The 22,907-nt window shown below is 40.8% G+C and overlaps 2 protein-coding genes across 10 annotated transcripts in view; one reads left to right on the top strand and one right to left on the bottom strand.

Moving 5' to 3' along the window:
• The window catches only part of mms22l (MMS22-like, DNA repair protein), a 13,033-nt gene extending 10,009 nt beyond the window's left edge, over nt 1–3,024 (top strand). For all 6 annotated transcript variants that reach the window (XM_085918859.1, XM_085918858.1, XM_085918861.1 and 3 more), the window contains exons 19-26: nt 444–586; nt 819–975; nt 1,066–1,211; nt 1,290–1,501; nt 1,614–1,780; nt 2,129–2,225; nt 2,313–2,480; nt 2,556–3,024. In XM_085918859.1, coding sequence (XP_085774985.1) covers nt 444–586; nt 819–975; nt 1,066–1,211; nt 1,290–1,501; nt 1,614–1,780; nt 2,129–2,225; nt 2,313–2,480; nt 2,556–2,631 — 1,166 coding nt within the window. In that variant the 3' untranslated portion in view covers nt 2,632–3,024. The remainder of the gene's footprint in view (nt 1–443; nt 587–818; nt 976–1,065; nt 1,212–1,289; nt 1,502–1,613; nt 1,781–2,128; nt 2,226–2,312; nt 2,481–2,555) is intronic.
• klhl32 (kelch-like family member 32) lies at nt 2,068–22,907 on the bottom strand. 4 transcript variants are annotated; one of them, XM_085918867.1, is made up of 11 exons: nt 22,717–22,907; nt 21,611–21,732; nt 20,251–20,425; nt 17,055–17,162; nt 14,421–14,519; nt 11,743–11,958; nt 7,875–8,601; nt 7,544–7,602; nt 5,522–5,714; nt 4,468–4,562; nt 2,068–4,310 (listed from the first exon to the last, which is right to left on the bottom strand). In XM_085918867.1, exons 2-11 carry the CDS (start codon nt 21,631–21,633, stop codon nt 4,149–4,151), a joined length of 1,857 nt encoding a protein of 618 aa, XP_085774993.1. In that variant the 5' UTR covers nt 21,634–21,732; nt 22,717–22,907; the 3' UTR covers nt 2,068–4,148. The 4 variants fall into 4 exon arrangements, with proteins under 4 accessions (XP_085774993.1, XP_085774992.1, XP_085774991.1 ...); XM_085918866.1 differs by lacking the exon at nt 22,717–22,907 and adding an exon at nt 22,411–22,571 and having other exon boundaries at nt 2,069–4,310; XM_085918865.1 differs by having other exon boundaries at nt 2,070–4,310; nt 20,251–20,428.

Genomic DNA, 22,907 nt, shown 5'->3' with positions numbered 1-22,907 from the left:
CTCCAATACATTATGATGGATGGCAATCATTCTGAGATTTTTCCCATTTGCAAATTGGCCTGGTCCAAATTCTCTGAAAATTGACAATAAAATATACCCCCACGATTGGTAAACATGCCAGAAATCGGTATAAAGTCAGAGTTTACCATATATCACCTGGCAGCAAGCAGGTTAGGTTCATTGAATCTGTTACCATGGTGACTGACTTGGAATTTCTCTTACTCGTCATCTTGGACTGGATAATTTAGTTTCCCTCATCTCAGGTTTAACCTTGACAGAGTTTTCACATAACCTGATTCTAGCGTAGTCCCCACCTTATTCACGTGAGCATAAATTATTATAATTTACAAGCTGTTGGTTTTCCTTTTTTTTTTTCCTCAGATATTTTGTTAGCTTTGCATTAGATAGGAAATTCAAACGCCTGTGCTATTTGTGCCTGATAGACCTCGCTTTGGAGGAGCAGCTGTGTGAACTGACCCGCCTAGTGCTGTTGCTTCCTGAGGTGGACGGTCTTTTGCAGAAAGCGAACCTCTGTCCCACAGCCACCGTGACAAAGCCCACCTCAGCCTTGGAGTTGTTTGTAAAGGTAAAGGTAAATTTTGTAGCGAAAGCAACTAAGTGTGTTTACATTTGAGGACAAATCTGATTAGTCTCATACAAATAAGACAAACACTGTCTGAAGATCATACCTGACGTTTTACGTATAATACGTGTGTATCACTTGAGATTTATTCTGTGTATGTCCCTGCCATATTTGGCCTACTATAGTACATCAAAGATGGAAACTTCACTCGCCCATTTGCTTCTTATTGGGTCAGGCTGTAGGCAGAGTCTACTGCGGACTGCAAGTTTTGTCTGAACGTTCAGCCATGGTGACCAGAGCGGTGGACTACATTGGAGACGTCCTTAAATATATCAAGCCTTCTTTTGTCAGCAAGAATCAGAAAGGAATTCAACTAACTTATTGGGCTGTTGGTAAGAGTCACAGGACGTCGATACCCACCTCTGACATGGAGGGTCAAGAAACCGTTGTTTGTTTTTCTTTCTTGGACCATTGTGAACCAGGCTGCGTCGTGAAGCATTGGAGCCCCCTGCTGGTCACATCCAAAGCGCAGCAGTTGCTCTTCCGCATCGTGGATCGGCTGCTACTCCCGCATAACCTCTCTCAGCAAGACACGGCTCTCAGAAACAGTCTGCCACTCTATCTACAGGTTTGGGTCCATTGACCACCATATATTAAGAAGACACAACAACTGCAGGCATTTATGCCTGTATTAAAATTCCTGCAGGGTCTGTCAGTGGCTTGTAGTGTGTCCCCGTCACAAGGGGCGCACCTGAAGCAACAGCTCCATTCCATCATCCGAAGATATCTCGATCATTTCCTTCCCGCTTCTCCTTCGTTGGGTAGCATCGCCAATCATCCCGTGCTTCTGGGCGCATGCGAAGCCATCCCAAACGGCCCTGGGGCCTCGCTGAGGAGGATTATCCTGCAGGTCCTCTGGTATGACTCCAAAATGAAATCTGCCCTGTTTGAAATGTCAACTCCCAATTCAGTTTCAAACGTATTGACAAAATATGCTCTAACAATGTTGAAATGTTTTTTCTCCTCTTAGCGAGAGCTTCCTTCAGTTCAAAGGTCACTGTCCTCCACCTCGCCTCGTGCCCGTTCTGTTATTCCTGTGGGAACTTCTAAGACGCAGCAGCGACTCAGACCCTGACCTTCTCACTCTGCCGCTTCCTTCTCTACTGCGCTGCTTGATGCTGTGCAATGATCCTCAGGGTGAGGTTTACTTGATTAGGACTTGCTTCTACTTTTTACTTTACATGTATCTCTAAATAAATTGAGGGAAACTTCTATGAGGTAATTTTACAGTTTGTTTAATAATTATTATTTTTACAGTCCCAATCGAGGCCTCAGTGGGAAACCATAATTTCCATGTGGCCCAAAATGAGCTTGACACCTTTGTAAAAGTGATTGGCTGGCGTGTACCCCACCGTTTGCCCAAAGTTAGACATCCAAAAAGTTCAATATGCTACTTTTAATCAATAAGTATAAAAAGATGTGTTTATTTCTCAGTCAATTGAAATTATTCTGCAGTGAAGTCTCATTCATGATATTTTTGTGCAGCACGGAAGACGAGCACAGATGCAGTACAACTTGTGGTAGAGCGTTGTGCTGCGGCGTCTGCACAAGGACCAAGCGAGCAGCTGATATCTGTCTTAAAGTAACTTTCATTCATTTGTTGCAGGAATTGCACTTAGGAGGCTCCATGTCATGGCTTTACCATCTTTTTTTTTTTTTATCTTCCAAGGTTATTTGTGTCAGAGAATGAGCGAGTCTATGACAGGCAGATTTACACAGTTCTGGAGACGGTGGCTGTTTTAGATCCTCCTGTGGTTGAAGCCCTGATTCCCACCCTGTCTCTCACTCTAAGAAACAATGAACACAGGAGAGGACTGGGCAAGAATGCCATCTTAAGGTGAGCAAGCACAAAAATCCACTGCGTTGTTGTTGCTTTCTTTAATTTGATGCCTTCGCTTCTTTGTTTAAACAGAAGTGCATACACAAAACTGCTGTGTCTTCTCGGGGAGAGTGGGCAGGCCGAAATATCAAGTTTGGAAGAAGACTAAAGTGCCAAGACCTAAAAATAAGATTGAAGCATCTTTTTCTGCATCTTATTATTGTTGTCAAATATCTTTTTCTTAGCAACTTAAATGTTAAACTGTTAAAAAAACATTGTATTGAATTTTAATTGATGTTTTTTTTCCCCCACCCAGGTCCCCACAGTAGCATTACATACACTTGCAAAATTGTTATTCAGTAACTTGTCATTGATCATGTGATACAAACTTTTTTTTTTTTTTTTTTAATTATATCTGCAGTGTGGTCACTAAACTAGAGGATTGATACTGGTTGTTAATGCCTATTGGATGCTCATGTACTATAGTCATGCAATGTATGTGTTTGACCAGATTGTATATATTGTAAAGAAGGTGTGGACTTGAATTTGTATGAACGTATCATTTGCAATTAAATTAGTTATTTCAATTTCAGATGACTTGTACTTTGAGACATGAAACGAACACAGTCAGATGCTGGATCGGTTTTGTAGGTTGGAATTCTAAATTCCACATACAAAGATGGATGTAGGCAAGCTTAGTGATCCCTATTAGGAGGGAATAGAGTGTGTAAAAGGCATAATATTTCACAGTATGTCCCATTGCAAGCCATAGAAATCTCTTGCAGTGTGACTTAAGTGTGCTCCTAATCACAGAGGCATGGTCCTGTCTGCCACAATCATCAAGTCTCTTTTTTTGGGTCATTTTCCAGCTTCACTTCACTGCTTTTCTTTTCATCGCACATCAGGGAGATTCTGTTGAAGTACTTCACACTTCACTCTCAGTGGTGTTTATAGAGTTCATGCATTGCTTCAATTTACTGTTCACTTATCTATTGCTGCTCAATGATAAGCCCTCATTTTCTACGGAGATTCCAGCTAGAACAATAATACAAAAATCATATTTACAAGTCATTTCTATTTATATTTGAAAAGTCAATATACATACAGTACTGTATTCACTTGGACAGGGACCGTCAAGGGAAATGCAGCACCACAATGAATGATTTTTGGTTCAAACAGCCTACTGCTTTGAAAATCAGCATGGTAAATTCTTATCTGTGCGTTGAGAATACTAAGTAAATATATTGTTGAACAATAAACAAGTCTGAAACATGTTATGAATCGCTGACATTTCAGAAGGTTGTTCGCGTGGTATTTATTTAACGTATATATAAAAAAAAAAAAGATCTGGCTGCTCAGGTTTATTGACATAGTGAATAATTAAGTATCGGTTGAAATATTTATGTACCAGGGTTTGCATTTAGTCCCTGCATAATACTGGTTTATGCCTTTTGTTTGTTTTTCCTTTCTTTTTTGGTGAACACTTGACACTTGGATGGCTGGTTTGCATTTCAAGGAAACAGGTTTCGCATAGGACAGCAGCAAGTCCCTGTCAGGAGAGTTGATCTTATGTGCAAGAGTACTATCATTAACTTTATTTTCAATTCACATTTGCAAATACTGACTGTCAAATATATTACTGTTCCTCAGTTCTGTTTGCATCTTGACATCCAATTCATGAGTGGTTTAAACCGTACCAATCCTGTGATGGGCTACTTGGAGTGTCTGAAGGTTGGGGCATGTGAAATATGGAGCAGGTAAGAAACAAGTTGCTATTCCATTTGAGGCGAATGGCAACGTTGGCCCGTAGAAAACCTCCTCTTTTCCCTCTCGACTCAAATCAAGCACCTGAAACGAGACATACAAAGTGAGCAGCATTATGTAAAAAAAAAAAAAAACGTCCCTAAGATAGAGACATTCAGAAGGGTCAAATATTTTTTGCACTAATTTAATGTATTGTTAAATTCTTCAAAAATATCACAACATTGCCAAAGTCCTCCCTCACCTGAATACATGCCAGAGGCTCATTGGTCCAAATGGAGTACCCTCCAACCACATAGATCCTATCATCATGGACCGCCACTCCAGACTCATTCTGACCTGAGAAGGAGAAGTGCTAATGAAGTAGCTGAGGACACTTTCCCATCTTCTTTCAATATGTACTGTATGTCATTCATTCTAACTAACTGCAAACATGAATGCACACTGGGAAGCTACACATGAATTAAGTTGTCCCAATCGGAATATGTAAAGACATTGTGGAGCATTGGTTGATTAGTGGGAGGAGCTTGGTTGGGATCCCTGTTCATGATTTCCTGTGTGAAATTAGCAGGTTCTCCCTCTGCTTGTGTGGAAATGTTGCAGCTTTCTCCCACATTCTAAAATCATTCTCATTACGCTGACTGATGAACCCAAATTATCCATGGATGTGAATGTGAGTGTAACTGGTTGATTGTCTATAAGTGTCTTGTGATCAAATGATGACCCTGGTTAAGATAAACACTAAAATTATTGAGCTTGAAATAAAAGATTGTAGTAATTGACTCCATCTGTGAGGTTTCTTTAAGACATTAGTGGATACAATCACCCACTTTATGACTGAATTTGTGGTTTGCAGTGGTCTTAAAATGCACAGATATTATTTACACCTCTGACGGTAACAGAAAGATAACCAAATTTTTGTATTGACAATTATTTTGTATTACCGCAAACAACATTCAATGTTAATACAATTGTTAATGTATTGTTTTTTTTAGAGACAATTCCAGTCAAAGACTTGCTTTACATTTATACGTATGTTTTATGCACCCCCCCCCCCCTACAAGTGTAAATACGACATTCAAATTAATATTGAGTTTATGGAATATTAATTAAGTAGCAAAATACACCCATTTTGCCATTTGGTCACTTCCCCTTTCAATCAAACATTTTTTTATGGAGCTCTTGTGTTGGAGGTGAATGTTAATTTGAGTAAAGGAGAAGCAGGCTTAGTCCAACATCAGCTGCTCTGAATTCCACTCCACCACTAGTATGTTGTGGGCGTTGTCCAATTTCCCTACCTGTAAGGAGGCTGAAGGAGCAGCGCGTCCACTGATCCACGTCTAGGCTGTATGAGTCGATATGGCGCACCAGAACTCGGTCGTTATTGTAGTCCAGGTCATTCCCTCCGAGCACGTAAAGCTTCCTTCTCACCGCTGCCATCACGTGGTACACGCGCCTCTGCAACATTGGACTGCGTGCTAACCATTGGTCCTGAAGAACAGGAGGACGGACGGGGAGAGTCAATCAAAGGTTAGAAGAAAGCGAGGAGAAAGAAAGTGATGGGAAGAAGTGAAGATGAATATAGAAATCTGGGTATTCGATGTATGCTCTGTATACTCAATAAATAATATGGCGCCAAAGCTCTGCTTTGTACAAATGAATTCACTCCCTATTTCTAACTGTACGTTTTAGCCTTTCTATTTTTGTTCCTGCTGATATTACTGAGTGAAATTGAAGCCGATTTTCCATTAGAGACTATGTAAGAGAGAAAGACAGATAGTGAGTGAGTGAGTGAGTGAGTGAGTGAGTGAGTGAGTGAGTGAGTGAGTGAGTGAGTGAGTGAGTGCGTGCGTGCGTGCGTGCGTGCGTGCGTGCGTGCGTGAGTGAGTGAGTGAGTGAGTGAGTGAGTGAGTGAGTGAGTGAGTGAGTGAGTGAGTGAGTGAGTGAGTGAGTGAGTGAGTGAGTGAGTGAGTGAGACAGAAAGCATGCTTGATTGAGGCACAAAAAGTGTGTATGCGTGTGTGTGTGTTGACGTGTGGCCATCTGTTGAGGGTACAGTCAGTGCGGGGTTGCTGTTGCTCTGGCAGGTGAATGTAGATTGGTGGTGAATACAAATGAGCCTCTCTCGTGCCTCTCTCCCTCGCTAGCAGGCCAACATGAACAAACATAGAGCCATATGGATGTGCGCCTCACGTGTAAACATGCCGCATACCTCCACATTATGTGCAGTCTTAAAAAGATGCAAAGGCCTTGCATGTTAACAGCTGGCTCATATGCATACACAAACAAACACTGGAGCTCACTACATTCCACTGTAATTGGCTGCATGAGATTATTGTATTTCAAATTATTTTTCATTGGACTGTACTTTCATTTCATTGGGCAGTTATTTTCCTACCAGGCTGCCATGAGATTGCATGAGACGTACTACTACTATTAACAATAATCATATTTTAGGAGAAAAACAACCTCTGTATTGACGCCACAGCCAATGGCAATTACATTTATGGCATGAGCGGCTGAGTATGTAAGTTGCATTTGTGAAAAAAACTTGCCAAATCTGTGACAATGTCAAACAGCTTGTTTTGCTGTTGCCATCGATTTTTTTCTTTGGAGCTTTTTCTGGTCTCTGCAAACGTGTGCGCTGAAACTTCAATTTGTAGGAGCATTATTCAGCACTGGCCAAAGTGGAGAGAAGACTCGGAGAACTCTGGGCTTATATTGGTGCAGTGACAGAATAACATCTTTTGGTGAAGGAATTTTGATGGTGGCAAACACAATTTCCCTCACTGGAAAAATAATGCTCGTCATCCATTGGAGGCAATCCCAATGCAGAGCAATATCCAGATGAGATTCTACAACAAGTGTGCGATTCCACATCTCCACAGTCTGGGTTCCAAACTATCCTTCAATATGATAATGCTCGCCCCACAAAGCTCGCCTTATCAGGCACAATTTTAGTGAAAGAAGATGGAATGACCTACCAGCACTTCTAACCCCATGGAAGGCTTGTGGGGTCAGCCTGGGGATGTCTTTTTTGTTCAAACCTTCAAATGACAGTCAACGGCAACAGCAAACTATGTAGTTTGGTCAGAGAACATTTAATATGTTTTTCATGGGTACTCACATCTGCTGCTCATTCAACAAAAGTTTCCTATAAATGTGGCATCATTCTAAAGTCTTTGTTTCTATTAATAATACATTCTTAGGAATTCCCATCTATAACGTGAATGAGATGAGGTAGCCATGCATAGTAATGGTTGACCAAGGAAAAAAAACACAACCTTTTGTGCCATTATTGTGACAGTACAAATAGTTACCTGTTCTGGCTCGTATACCATCAGGCGATTCTGGTATTGAGCTGTGTTTGTCACCCCACCTGTGAAACAAGATAAATTAAAGAAAACAGTCAAGAATAGGCAGAATTGTGCTTTTTTTTAAAGAAAATACTTAAAATTCTCCAGCAAACATGGAAAGTGTGGCATAGATCACTCATTGCTTGTACTTTACACTAATGGGAAAGTAAATTTTGGAGTGGAAATTTTGAGATCTTTCCATTTGCCTTGTTACAACGGTGTTGGTCATAACATTTTTTAGATTAATTGTTGGACTCGGCGTATCTCAGTAATTTGGTAATTGTTGGGTGTTTACCTGAGACCCAGAGCAGGTTTTCAGCCACACAGCCTGCGTGGCATGAAAGCGATCGGTCAAAAGGTTGCACATACATCCACTTATTCTTCTTGGGACAGTAGCGTTCTACTGAGGGAAGCACCTGCCTCAGCTCGTTCCTGCCACCCACTGCATACAGGTACTGACCCAAAGCTCCCAGTACAAAATGTTCTCTGCAGGCCTTCATGGAGGCAATCTCAGTCCAACGGTTTGCCCTGGGGTCATATCGACAAGCAGTCCTAACTGCACACGTCCTCCCACTGGTGTGCTCCATCTCGCCGCCCACAACAAAGAGGAAGTTTCCCATTACAGACACACAATGGTGGCTGCGCCCGGTGGGCATTGGTGCCAACTCGCTCCAATTGGACGCTCCCGCCACACGCACGTGCTCCTGCGCAGCCGGATTGAAATAACGTAACTCTCGGACTCTGCACACCTCTCGCTTTCTTCCCCCGGCTATATAGAGAGTGAGGGATTGGAAGCGAGGCCTGGTGCGAGCTGACTGGTGAAGGGGCTGTGAAAAGGTGCTGTGATGATAGTCCAGGGCTTCATCTACCAGAGTAGCAACAGTGGAACTGGACTGCACCAGGGGATGGCTACAGGCTAGGTGGTGCAAGGTTGAGACGTCCATCAGGCCATAGCGGACATGTTGCAGAAGATCCGCAGTGTACTGGTAGCGACAGTCATGTTCCAACCACGTGACGACAAACTGAAAGAGGAAAACACAGAAACCGTGATGAATGTTACAGCACAGAGGCAATTATCAAGCAAAATCTCTAAAGCTCTAGCTCATCATCAGCTTCAGCAAAAATTATGATGAAAACTTCCATTTCTCTATTGTGGGAATAACAAAGACCTTCTCTATTCTACCATCAAAAGGAAAAAAAAAAATCGATTGTCAAGATGCATCAAGATGTCTCCTAAGTCCTTCTCCCCTCGTCAAATAACCGTTGTGGTTTATGTGTCCTGGTATGATAATTGTAATTCACACTGCACGGATGATGTTGGGATGTCGGTTCTCTACTCAGAATAATAGTAAATAAGAAAAGGAAAATCTTAAATGCGACATGAAAATATGACAAAAACTAATTATACTGCTGATTAGTACAGCACAGTATATAATAATTTCCAGATATCTCTCAAAAAGGGATGACATCATAGCAATGGGATTAGTTCAAATTATATTCATTTGACATGACATCATTGCTGGAATCTTGCTTTTTCATCCTTTATACTATGTAGAAAATGTTCTATATTTTGTTATGAAGGAGTCTTGAAAAAAAAATTGTTCTCAGGTCATATTAATTGCAAGATTGAGATGGATACACAACATCAGTGTGAATGCTTGATTCTTAGCACCCACTATTTTCAAATGTATTAAGGGTTCTTTGTATATACAATGCATGTTGATGTACCTTGTATAACTGAATAGACCAATATTGCACAACACACATAATAAATATATATTTTTTGTAATTATAGGATGATAGGCTGACAAAAACATTTTTTAACATCACACTGCGATCGACCAGTACTGCCTCCGCGATCGACCAGTAGATCGCGATCGACGTAATGAGCACCACTGCTTTAGTGGGTATATTTAAAACATCATTAATGGATGAACAAAAACAGTGAGAGAGGACGAACACACTGATTAACAAATAAAAAAGTGCTGGGGGAATTTGAAGGGAAGAAACAACGGAGGACTCCTGATCGTGATTATTTTTTCCAGATACCTACAGGCTATTATGAAAAACTCAGTCAAACCAACACAACATCTAAAAGTCAAGACTGTAAATATCCACAGGCACAGTCTTTTGTTTAATGCAGGCGAACTGGGTAATTGAACTTGAGAGATGTGGAAGGTTATTTAGCCGCTGTGAGGTGTGAATGTGGGCAAGATGTCTGGAGATTACTGATTTCATTATCATGTAAACAATGTGATGTTGCTGTGAAGATGACTTAGTAGAAGATATATATTTTTATAGATAGAATATAAGTGACAATTGTGCAGAAGATGCATGTGCACGATGCATGCGTAAATCATAGATTATTATCTAGCCTCAGTCATTGCTCTTTTTTGAAACATCACTTAAAGGTGGAAAACTGCAACAAACACGCAAGTCAGGATTCCATCATTTTGTGGTGACTGCAGTCTTTGCTGTCGCTCACCCTGTTTTTCTCCTCTTCATAGCGCTGAAGTGACACCGCGCACGCCTGTGTGTGTGTGTGTGTGTGTGTGTTTGTGTACATGTGCGAGTGTGTCTGCGTGTTTGCACGGCGGCAGCTGACTGTGAAGGTCACGCTGCATCACACAACTTCCTCGGGGCACAGAATAAATCAACTCCTTCCGCTCCACGCTGGAAGAGCAAGCGCATGTGTTTGCGTGTGTGTAAAAAGGGTAAAGTGAGGGAAAGAGATAGTGGCAAAGAGGGGAGGGATGGGGGTGCGCTACATGAAGGCAAAGTAAAGGAAGGCAAGAAAGAAGAGAGGAGAACAAAGCCAGAGAAAATGTGATTTTCCGAGCATGAGAGTCTCGGAGAAAACTCAGGGTGACAATGATTGACAGCTCAGCTATATCGGTCTGATATTGGTGTGCAACACCCCGCCCCCCCCCTTTCACAATTTTGGACGATGGCCCCCTCTTCCTGTCCGCATCCGTCTGATGCTCAAATTAACCTTCTGGGCGCAGTGAAGGAGGCCTAAAGCAGCCTAATCAGAGACTGATTATGGCGGCGGCGGATGGTTAAGGGGTCAGCGTAATTGTGCCATCAGAGGCCTGATTGTTTTCAATCAGACGAGCGGGCGACTGACAGCTGGGGGATTGGGGCCCTGATGGAGGCGCGGAGGGCCTAATCAAAAAAGAGAAGGGGAGAACCAAAGAAAGGGAGTGAGAGCGGAGGAAGGAAGGAGGGCACATGGGGGGGGGGGAGGCTGATTGGCGCAAACGAACAGTCAAAATGGCAAGTCCTCACGCCGCACTGGCGCCTCACGCACACACCTTGACACTTCATCAGACAGCCACACAAGCCACGCTTGCTTGCTTACACACATGCATGAATGCATGGCAATCAATCACATACACATTGAGAAATAGTCCACTGTGATTGCAGGTCAACACAAACAAACATTATATGAGGTGCAGATGGCAGTGTTTAATTTGTTCTATTAGCAGAGCGTTTGTTTTGGATCGTGTCAATCATTTCTGGTTGTCCATTTTCCAGTTGTGTACCAAGTTGCAATTAGTCTTGAGTTAAAACCCGTTACATGGCTTCACATTTTTCGGCAGCCCGGTCAAGTGAATGAGAATGCGGCCTGTGACAAAAGGGTCCCTGGTTTGATTCCCTTCAACGTCATTGGCAGTGGGATTTGATTTTATTGCACACTGTACATCATTTTGTTCTTTATCCGAAGAGTCTTATACGCTCCATTCAGAGGTATTAGAACAGTGAAGCCAAAGCCATTATTTTAGCCATCAACTGAAAAAAATATGGAACAAAAGACGAGAAAGGAGATTTAAAAAATTCATTTTCTTTTAATGTGTTTCTATCGGAATCTGATACACTACTTCAATTTTTTAGGTGTACAAAAGTATTGGAAAAAATTATTATATAAAGTCAATAAATGTGGCGCAGGGCCGTGTCGTTGACACATCCGCCTCACGGTTCAGAGGTCGCGGATCCAAATCCGGGCTGGAGTTAAGTCCCTACCCCACTGAGCAGCCGACAATTGCGAGTGTTCTCACAGGCAACAAATGTTGCGTTCACATCAAAGTTCGTTCAAGATCGCAAACGTTCACAAAGCATTTGCCAGACGTTTAAACCCATATTTTAAACACACATTTCCATACCTTCCATATCTCTTCTTCACTCAGCGAGGTGAGACGGTCACTCTTGAGGACCTCCTTGAGAAGGTGGAACGGCAGCTGCAGGGCCTCCTCCTGCCTTGTCTGGCTCAGCTCAGACAGGTGACCCACCAAAAAGTCCACCACTGCCTCCTCCAAAGAAGGAAGGTGGAAGAGGTCGGCCACACGGTACAACTCCAAGTAGTTGACGCTGCTCAATTCCTGCAGACATGCAGAGAGAGACAGTTTATTTTTGAGTACCTCTGACTCAATTTAAATCAAGAATAATATAGTACAAAAGAAGGGAAATACTTAACAAAAAAGGATGAAAAAGAACGAATGGGCAGCTTTGCTAAAACGTTCTATTAGTATCCGTACGGTACAACACACTCCAATATTACGGTAAAATCTAAGTTCTAGTTAGCAAATGCGACAAATTCCCATTTGCCAAACATTTATTATTGAGCGCATGTGCTTTATCAGACAAGCCACAAATGTGCAGTTTTTACATTAAGCCTAAAATGATTTCAATCTCACAGTGTAATGAAAAAGCAGTGAGGGAGAAAGGCAATAAGTGTTGGGGTGGGGGCGGAGGGGGGGGGGGATCAAAGTAGATTGAAAATGTGGAATACGACTGCCATCTTCTGGCATTGGTGAATAGAACAGGATGAATGTTGGACAGTGCTGTACCTGCAGATGACATAAATCACATCCATATTCTGCACAGGATACAATGGATACACATTTGAACTCAGCTTAGTTTCTTTTTTATTTTCATTAAACAAATTAAATTACGGTTATGATGATTGCTGTCCTTTTAATTCAATTAAAGTACCGTGCACAGTACGAATGGTTTTGATCAATTAAGTATTCGCTGCACATCATTACTCACAATTATGGGGGTAGGTCACAGTGACACACAACTCAAAGGGATTTTTAATGCCAGTATTGATGCAATGTGTACTAGGTAATCAATAATAATCATTTGACCTTGCCTTGGGCTAATACCTCTAATGCAACATCTGGTGCAACTTGGGTCAGATGTAAATATGCACAAGTAGATATTGTTACTGACATTAATAAACCTGAAATTAATAAACAATCACTTAGGCTCCTCTATTTAATATGATATATGCTGTTGATGTATAACACCAGAAACCACCAGATGGCTCACAAGAGCAACGTTTGCCATTGGTTTGTACTGAGGATTAAATATACAACAAACACACTGCAGATGTGTGGAATAATTGGAGCGGTTTTGAATGCACTTATCTTGTACTCACACACAAGTATTTAACAAGGGAATTTTTAAATGTATGTTGTGCACCTGGAAGTTCATTATTATTCCCATAGGAATGGCTCCAGGATCTCCGGGCAATAAAACTCTGGACATGACATCTACCCATGCTTAAGAAAAACGAGAGTCCATTTTGAGGACATAGATCAATTTCAACTGACACGAACCTGCTTATGCACTGTGAGCTCCTCCCACTCTCATAGAATCACTGTAGTTCCCAGGTACTCATGCTTGTAGTGAATTACCAATCTGGAAAAGCGGATTTTTACTCATAATGCAACTTGTAGTGTACCAAAACATGCCCTGTAAAGTCGAATTATACACTGTGCATATAGTAGGTCGGGTCTCGTGACAAAATTTTGGGATCAAGCCTGGCTCAGCCCCCCTTCAAGCCAGAGAAGAAAGCTGTCCAATCCATTTATACAATCATAAGGGTGTTGAAAGTGGCGTGAAGCCTGACATAATCACGGATATAGGGAAAAAAAAAATAAAGTCAATGATGGTATGGAGCATTGCGTGTTGAATATAGGTGTAACGAAAGACAGTACATGCAAAAAAGGTCCCGCAACGATTCACTCTCAAAGGAATATCCTCACCCCTCTGTCCACAAAATGCTGACATATCTTCGCCAACTGCACGCTGTGCACTGCAAGTCCCTTGCTCAAAGCCCTTTGACCAAAGCCTGGATGCAGCTGGCAGAGAAGTGTCTAGAACAGATTATACTTTGGAGCTGGCAGTGGGAAGGGGAGCTTGCCACTATGCCTTTATCTGCATTTTTGGCTGAGAAAAACCTTTGCATCCAAGGCATGCGAGGTCATCGTCCCAATTCTCCTGACATCAAAAACCATGAGGGCATTCACTGAGTAAGCAGAGAGAGACGTCGGTCAAGCTCGGACACCTGGCAAGGGCACTGTCACACAAGGCTAGAAACCAATGCAGCCACCAAGACACGTACGCTACTGTTTGAAAGTCATTTAATAACACTTCTTAGCTTAAGCTTAAGTCTTCTTCATTCAATATGGAAAAGAGCTTTCCGCTGATGGACCAAAATTCACCTTTGACAACCTTCTGTCAACGGCAAGCTTGATATATTTTCATAAATAATACCACTGCGTCATATTTGCTTTTTCATACATAATATATTTTGCTGGAGAGACATTTTTCTCTCTCTTTTTTTTTTTTTTTAAATTGCTTCTGCCTTTTTAGTAAACACATTCCCAACTGTGTTGTTTTTCGACATCCCTCTTCCATTTCTCATTGCAAAGATACCAACCTGACAAGCAGAATGGAACTGTTATGTGCACCCCAGTAAATACCGTAAAGGTATAGAAGCATTATCTAAGACCTCTATGATGTCAGGGAAGGAGTATGATAAATGTTTTTGTACCTGAATGAGGTAGTGGGAGCAGATGCTAAGGAGCTCCAGCAGCTGAAGGTGGCTGCCAGCAGACAACACATCCTGGATCACCGCTGGCTCCAGCACAATCTGACCACAGGGAAACATTGTCTATGTCATAATAACCCTTAAACAATTTACAGACGTGTACGAAAAAGAAAAGAAAAACAAAGTAGAAATGTAGAAAACATTCTCGAAAAATGATTCAAATGATCCAAATCCAAATAGTTTGTTTTAATCTTATCCCGTATCATAATGTGAAATTAGCTGACTACATCCATCCACCTCACTAGGGTTATAAGTGATGGTACAGACAAAAAAAACATTGACACTCAACTTAGTGGAGGACAATTTGGACTCTACAATGAACCTAACATGCATGTTTTTGGAATGTGGAAGGTGCTGAAAGTGTGTTTGTAAACTCGTTCCTTTCTTTGCAGTCAAAAGATGTGGTTTGAAGTATGAAAGCTTCAAAGAAAACAAACCTGTGACCCCAAAAATAAAAATTAACCTAACCAAAATATTGGATTGATTCATTGAAAATCATCCAGCACTACCTGGAACAGAAAAAAAATGTTGTTTTGAACAAAAGTCTAAAATACTAGGCAATGACCAATCTGACTGACTGCTATTCAATCGACCTTAACATTTGCATCAGTATGCTGAAGCTTTTCTCGAACCACACAATTTAAACTTGTGTCTTTTTCTGCTTTGTGCTAACATGGTACCTTGTAAATTTGTAATGTGAAAGTGAAATACAATGATGGGCATGTCTAATGGGCTCCATCATCTTTAGCACTCAGGTAAAATTGATTTAAAAAAGGTCGAAGTCTTGGGGAATTAAGCTATTTCAAACGCCTGTGTTGTTTGCTTTTATGCTTTTAAATAAGTCATTTCATTCCACTTTACTCCTTGCACCTGTTGCTCTGTTGTTTCTCTTTTGTTGTTGAAATCAGTTTTGTCCTATTTCCAGTTATGAGCGCCGAGTGTCAAAGTGGATTATATCAGTGCTCCAGTTTTCATTAAATGGATCGGGTTGCATGTTGGCCAGGGCACTTATAGATCACTACTGTGAGTCTTAGTTAGGGACTTGAAGACTGCTCTCCACCCTGATCGTCGGTGACCTTTTGAGATTTTGAGATTGAGTGATGAGGTTGAAGTTTGAGATTAATTTGTTCTTCAGAAAAGCTCTTGGGAGGGGATGGTGGTGGACATTTCCAAAAGGATATAAATGGATGCAGAAAAAACTTTCTTCCAGAAGAGCCAATAACAAAAATGGACTGAGAACCACAACTGGTAGATTTTATCTTATGCAGATGATATGTTGTATTCTGAAGATCAGTCAGTAAACTGTAAGGCAAGTGGTAGGGGAGAATGTAGCCTGCAGCAGAGGATGGTGGTGTGTAAAATGACTCGTGTGGTGGTGAGGAAGATTAGGAAGACAGATGCAGAGCATAGAACCATATGGTGGAAGCTGAGAAAGGAAAAGGGTTGTGCGGCTTTATGAGAAGACGTGACACAGGCTCTTGGTGGGTAAGAGTTTCCAGATGACTGGATCAATACAGCCAAGATGACGAGGAAAAACAAGCAGTAGAGTACTTGCTGTCTCTTCTTGAAAAAGCCATGGAACTTGCAATATAATATAATATAACATATCTAAATATCTATATCACATTGTTTGTCTTTGAGCTTCTATTATTTAAAAAGGCATAAAACATCAACATTTTCCAGTCATAGCAAAAACATCCCGTGACAGCATGTCTGATCAACCTGACATGTGGGTGAAGGATTTTAGTGGGTTATTATTTACGATGTGAGGGTAAGCATATTGCCCTCATCTCATCTGCTATCATCTCCTCTGGGCTGTCGAATAGCTGAGCCAACTGATGCAGGCGGCTTGCAAGCCTGCTGTTGACCTACTTACACCTCCAAACCAACTACTACTTGCTCATTTCCACTGTGTAAATAAAATTACGGAGTAATTACGACTTAAATTTGCAGCGTCTCGGTATCCAGTATAAACCACTCGGTTGCTTGTGGGATGGAATTTTGCTGATGCAAGGGTAAAAGAAGGTCATGTGACCTGGTCAGACACTTGTCACGAATGGCAGAAAACTAATAAAACCTGATTGAAAACCTACACATTGATCCACCGTCACGCTGCTGATTAAATGCTCTTGAGATTAAAGTGCTAATCTGCAAAAACCTTGCATCGTTTTTTTAGATGACATTTGGTGCATGAAAAAAAAAAAAAACTCAGTGGAATGTCCATTTTAAAAGGCTCATCTTAAAACCAAATATTTTTCACTGCCTTTGTGTTGAAGATATAATTTGCAAATAACAGGATTCAAGTATTTCAGTATTAATAAATCTGTATTTAATTGTAAAATTGGGTAAATGAATAGTGATGGGCATAAAATGAAAAATGTGAAGAAATATGCAGTACAGCACATTTAACTCATTGGCTGCTGAAAAATAATGATAGTCATGAATACCAAAGCATCATAAAAAATCATGTCTTTTTAGAATGAATTCATAAAATGAAATTGAGAAAGAAAAACCCAGCTCTTTTCCTTCTTTGTTTGCATAATTATTCCTTCTACTAATTTCTGTGGATGTTCTTACCTGTCCGGTGTAGGCAAAGTCCAAGGCGTGTTTCAGTCCAACACTGGTCACTCCTTGCAGAGTCACTTCATCAGCCACACTCTCCACCATACACAAGCTGAACATAGCCTGATCAAACAACATAACATAGAAGTCAGATGAAGGACTTCACAATTTTCTCATACTATTCATTGATTTTTCCCAGACTCTCGATGTTTACTTATCAGTATTTCATACGTGATTTGAAGCTGCACTGCAAAATGAGTTGTGGAGCTGCTCAACCACTCAATTATTCAACCGAGAGACAACAGCCAAGAAACTCCCAGTATTGATTGCCTTCCTCAGCATAAATATAAATAGCACAATCAGTACTTTGTGATACACAGCACCTCTTGTCGTTCTTGCCCTATAATGGATGCACACAAACATGCATGCAAACATCTGTGCAAAATCAAAGCAGTGGCCACAGTGTCTGTAGTCTGACCCTGCTGAGTGCAGCTTTGGTCATCAAAGCTATTGATTGCAGTCATGCCATGATAGGATGTCACCCACTGATCCGGGACCCAGTAAAGCAGTGTAACAATAAAGAACAAAAGGGTCAAACAAGGACAGTATATGTATTGCCGACATTCACCATTCTTTTTTTCCTTCAATTTTATTCTTTGGTTGTCGACCAAAAGTGGAAGGAAATGTAATCAAAACCAAAATTCTGTATTATGAGAAAATGATAGAGCACCTTTGTAATTGCCAGTAAAAGAGAGATGCCAAATTTAAAAATTTTTTTGCAGGAGTGTAACCCTGCATTACAGTGGCAGACTGGTGTATCGTCTGATTTGTTAGAGTAAAGAATAACATTTAGTTTAGCGATTTGATTTCATGTCATTTGACAGGCCTACCTAATGAAAAATCCAGTGTGTGCACATAACGCGTCAAAGACCCAGAGGCAGGGCTGTTAAAACATCCTTCTGTCACAAAAACAATGCAATCCCTAACCCTAACCTCCAATGGCGTTTTTGATGATTCATAGCGCACATGAACTTTAACTCAGCATCACCTCTCCACCCTCTCCTCAGGCAAATGGCCACGCAAGAGTAGGAATAACTTGAATTTGTGCCAAATTGTGTCCGGTGCTTGCACAGCCTAGTTGCTCTACCACAGAGCCAATTAAAAATAGACTGGTCCATTAGACACAGGGAGTGTGATGGTACAACCAGATGAATAATGGCAGTGGCGCTGTAGTTTGTCTGCAAAGAAGAGTGAAAAGGAAAAACTGCACTGTACAGGTTCATCCAAGCTTTTGTGTCATGACTGTGGGCATTGAAAGGGTTTGGTGAGCTGTCTGTCCCTCGCATGACTGTTCCTGACCTTGGTGTGGGTGCTAAGGGACAGCTGATGATGGATAGCTCTGCTGACTTGGGACCCTTGAGTCCAGCTCACTGCAGTCTTTTTTCCTATGAAGCTACAAAAGGAGTACAGTGTTGCACTTAGCCTGACCTTTTGGGGGAAAAAAAAAAAGACTGTGATCATTCAAACACATTAATTCCATAAGTGCCACATTTTATTTAGAGCAGTGATGCACAAAAAATTCTTGTACTACTATTGATACATGGAATTTCCCTCCAAAACAATGACGGCCAATGTCATGAATACTGAGGCCATGAAATAAAGCTGGTATCGGCATCGATACCGGTCCTCCGCATCCCGAAATTGACAGGACATTCAGACCCCTGAATTAATTATAATTCAGTTATTGGTGTAGTCCATAACATATCAGAAAATGAAAATAAAATGTTGGTCATTGTTCAAAAGCAAATATATTATTTTGATTCAATACAAAGATAATTTGTCCACTTTCATGCAGAACTACAGAAACCAGATATTTACTTATGAAAAACTGACATTTGAGATTAAAAACTGTAATTATACATTATCAAAATAATTATTTGATACTTTATATTTTATATTTTTTGAATTAGTGGTACATTAATTGTATCACTAGCTATCCAATTAGGGTCACATGTTTAATAAGTGGCAGATAAGAAAGGAAAACACTTTGTGCAGGTAGCATACATAATTCGGTTAGTTTTATTGTTCAGACTGTGTCGCTCAATTTAGGAAAAGGCCTGGAAAAGTGTTGTTGGGTCCAAAGGTAGGACAGAAGTTTGTTTTGATCACTTCATTACATCTTGTTTGCCTAATCTGCACACACAAAAAAACTAATGATAGTTTAAGTCCTATTTCCAAGATAATCTGATTGTTGCCAGGCAACCACACTGTTCCAGGCAGGTTTTTTTTCTCTCATATCCAGTTGTTTTACTATTCTAAAGTATGTATCTAATGTTTTTAGATGATATCAGTGTTTTAAAAAGAAATGAATTTGGACTCTCCTTCAGATTTGTCTGGGGGGGGGTACAACGGGGGCATCCATCTGTGTGCGATGCTGGCGTGACTGATTTACTTTCCGGACGTTTTAGTAATGTGACAACATTGGAAGAGACAGGTGACACATTTGAATAACTCACGCTTGGTCAGGTATTTCATTACAGCCACTCACCAGTGAGTCGAATGTTGTGTTCACACCACTTCTATGTGTCCTATGTGTGTGGGGGCAGAAAGTAGTGAATGCATGGTCACTACTAACAGCAGCAGTTTAATCTAATAATCCAAGTCTTGACCAGTACAATAATTTAGTACTCTGCTTGGAAGGAGGAGAAGAGGGGTCTGACTCACTCGCCCAATCTTTGCGCAAGAAGTAAAAATAACCTCTATTCACACAGACGACGAAACCCTACAGGCCGACTTGGACGAATTTAATCTGCCTTTCATTTTCAACAGGGATTAGATTTGATTTACTAATCTGCGCTGTGTCTCTAAATCAAATCTCATTGGTGCACTGTTCTTGTGCTGTCTACCTCATCTCTACAGTATATAGCTGCAAATATTAGCAAGTATCAGTTCAAGCTTAATTTGATCGTTACTTGGCAAGAAACAGCGGGGTTGAATTAGATCGCTTACCCTCAAGCTAGCCAATGACCACAGTGTTTGCATGTAATCAAGTGTACGTATATGTGTTTACTATGTTAGTGCGTGATTGTGTACTATTACATGTAATGGAAATGACTGATCAAAGGCAGATCTAAAGAAAAAAAAAAAAGTACGTGCGTGCTTGAAGTTTGCAAAAGATATTATTTTAATGAGTATTAGATTCTACACTCACCCGGAAGTAATCACTGCATGCTGCCAGGATGGCTTTGTGAGCATGGAACTTTTGATCCCCGGCCACCAAAGTGACGTCACATAGAAGACCATCTTTTCTCTGCTGGTTGAGGGCAGACAGGACTGAGTCCTGATGTGATTTGGATTGGCAGAGTCTCTGTCCTGTCAGCATCTCCCTGCTGACGGACACAAACAAATTATACACAGACTTAAACCCAACACAAAGCTCTTGGAATTAGTTTATGTCTCCTTTTTATTTGGTTTTATTTAGATTGAATGAATACATTAGTAGTTCAGAAGATCAACACAATTCAAACAGCAATTAAACAGCATCTTGCTGATTTTATGTTTGACGGTGCTATTTACCAACAATAGTTCATCTTTTGAACAAAGATTGATATGTAGACTAGATTGGGGATTGTAATTTGTCAGACTGACTGAGTGTCTAAGTAACTGACAGGTAGTGCGATAGGTTGAAATGGTGAGTGCATATTTTGGAAAATCCTCCAGCCCTCTCCTTTCCTCTCCTCTCGTCCGCCTCCCTCATCAGTATGCCACGCTGTGCATCCAAATCCATCTCTGTCCATTTAGTGTTGGCCATCCTTGTGAATACATTAGCCTGCCAGGCGACACACTCTGTAGTGTTGGGGTGTAAAACAAAGAACATAATGAATGCGTGTGGGTTTGAATGCATGAGCACACGTGCGCCTGTGTGGGGCCAGAAGTGAGACTGATGAGTCAGTGTGTTTGTTTGGAGACTGGAGTCTGCAAGGAGGAGCCCAAGAACAATTGCGCCATTGAAGTGAAAAGAAATGATGGCATTTAAAAGCCCAAGGAGGGACGTGATGCAAAAATAATTTATAAAAAAAATCAATAATTCCATATATTAGATTCTAAATAATGCCGATTTTATTGAGCAAAACTATCATGATGACAACAGTATTTTTTAAATAAAAAACCATCGTTAAAATCACAAAAATACATAGATTTTACAGATTAATATATTATTGAGAATATAGATTACGAGAATACAATTAATGAATTGTTATGCTAACTATACATATATTTAATATAGACAAATGATCATGTATGACTGCAAGCCTTGGGTAATGTAAAAGGGATGTAAAAGGGATGAAGTTTGACTTCCATTACTTCTTCTAAGAAGACCGCTCCAATATTCACTTTGTGATTATGAGTGTAATAAATTTAAAAAAGTCATTATATTGATTCAATAAGAGTACAACCAATAATTACTGTTTACACAGCCAATATCACACACTACATACTATACATTGAGGTACAGTTTTCGTTGATAGTAAATATTTTGTGTTCAATAAGTATGGCCTGACCAGGTTGTTTACCTGAGGCTGCGTTCAGGAGGCATGCCCCTGGATGCAGGGTGAAGGGACTTCTTTGGAGGCCGAGTGGAGGTGCTATATATCTCCTGAGGACTGAAGTCTCCTCGCCAGCAAAATACATCAGCCTGATGGGACAGAGCAGAGTGTCAGCTTTTATCAGTCCATCCAATGCACTCAAATTCAGTGTGGCAACCTTCTATGTGATGCGTGAAAAAACCCAACTGCACATCAAGCATCGTGCCAACTTCTCACTTGACTCACACATTGGCCATTATCATTTTTACAGTTTCCTGGACCCGGGGGGTGATGCACATGAGGATTTTCTGTGGCTTCAACTTCAGAAATGTTACGCTGCAGATCTAGATTGTATCGTATCTCACAGTGAAGTTGATAGCAAGCAATATAAGCAGCTACACTCTGACTGGAACAATTCCAAACAGTAAGTCTTCTCATATAGCTGGTCAAAAGATGTTTATATATGCAAACATGTGCATGCTTCATCTCATATTCCTTTAGAGAGTGGTTCCCGGCAAGATATAGTTATTGATCCATTTGTGAGTGACCTTCAAAAACATGGCCACAGGCAATGCATTTGATATATGAAGTTGAGGTCTTGCATCTCCAATCATAGACTAATATTAGATTGTCACGTTAAATATTTGAAGTTATATAAGGGTGGGGGGGGGGGGGGGGTGCACATAATTGTAACACAGATACTTATCTCACAGTCCTATAGCAAAAAAAAAAATGATGATCAGATGATCACAAGAAGTAGGCCATTTTCTGCAAACAATAATACTCACTTGACTGAAAACAACTATGAATACTATACTATACTGGATGTCACAGACTAGACAGAATCCGGATTTAGACTCAAACACAAGATGAAAAGGTGAATGATGGTGAATGAGGTTTGCGTTGCCAGATAAGTAGACACCGCGCTGACAATCACTTTCCAAATGCTTCCAGCTGTCAAATGGGTTTCTTAGCAACAGGCTCGCACCTTGTTCGAGCAAGTAAAGCCCTTTACTTGCATCGCACACAATATGCATTGCACACACTCACATTTAGAAATGCATAGTTGTGCCACACAGCTCACGCATACGCACCTCATATGTCAGTATCCTATCCTTGTCCGACTGCTTCTTTGACAGTAAAATTGTCCGAGCACGCCGCTATTGAAGCACAACTGCAGGTAAAAGAAGGAAGCACGACGATGGTGGAAAAAAAGGCGTCTGTCAACAACACTTTATTTGTGTAGTGACAGACTGACAGTAGAACACCTAAAATATGTTACAGT

The sequence above is a fragment of the Syngnathus leptorhynchus genome, chromosome 8 (genome assembly GCF_054491065.1).
Source record: "Syngnathus leptorhynchus isolate UIUO chromosome 8, UIUO_Slep, whole genome shotgun sequence".
NCBI classification, from domain to species: domain Eukaryota; kingdom Metazoa; phylum Chordata; class Actinopteri; order Syngnathiformes; family Syngnathidae; genus Syngnathus; species Syngnathus leptorhynchus.
The sequence above is the reverse complement of the archived record's forward strand: the minus strand, read 5'-3'. Positions and strand labels throughout refer to the sequence as shown.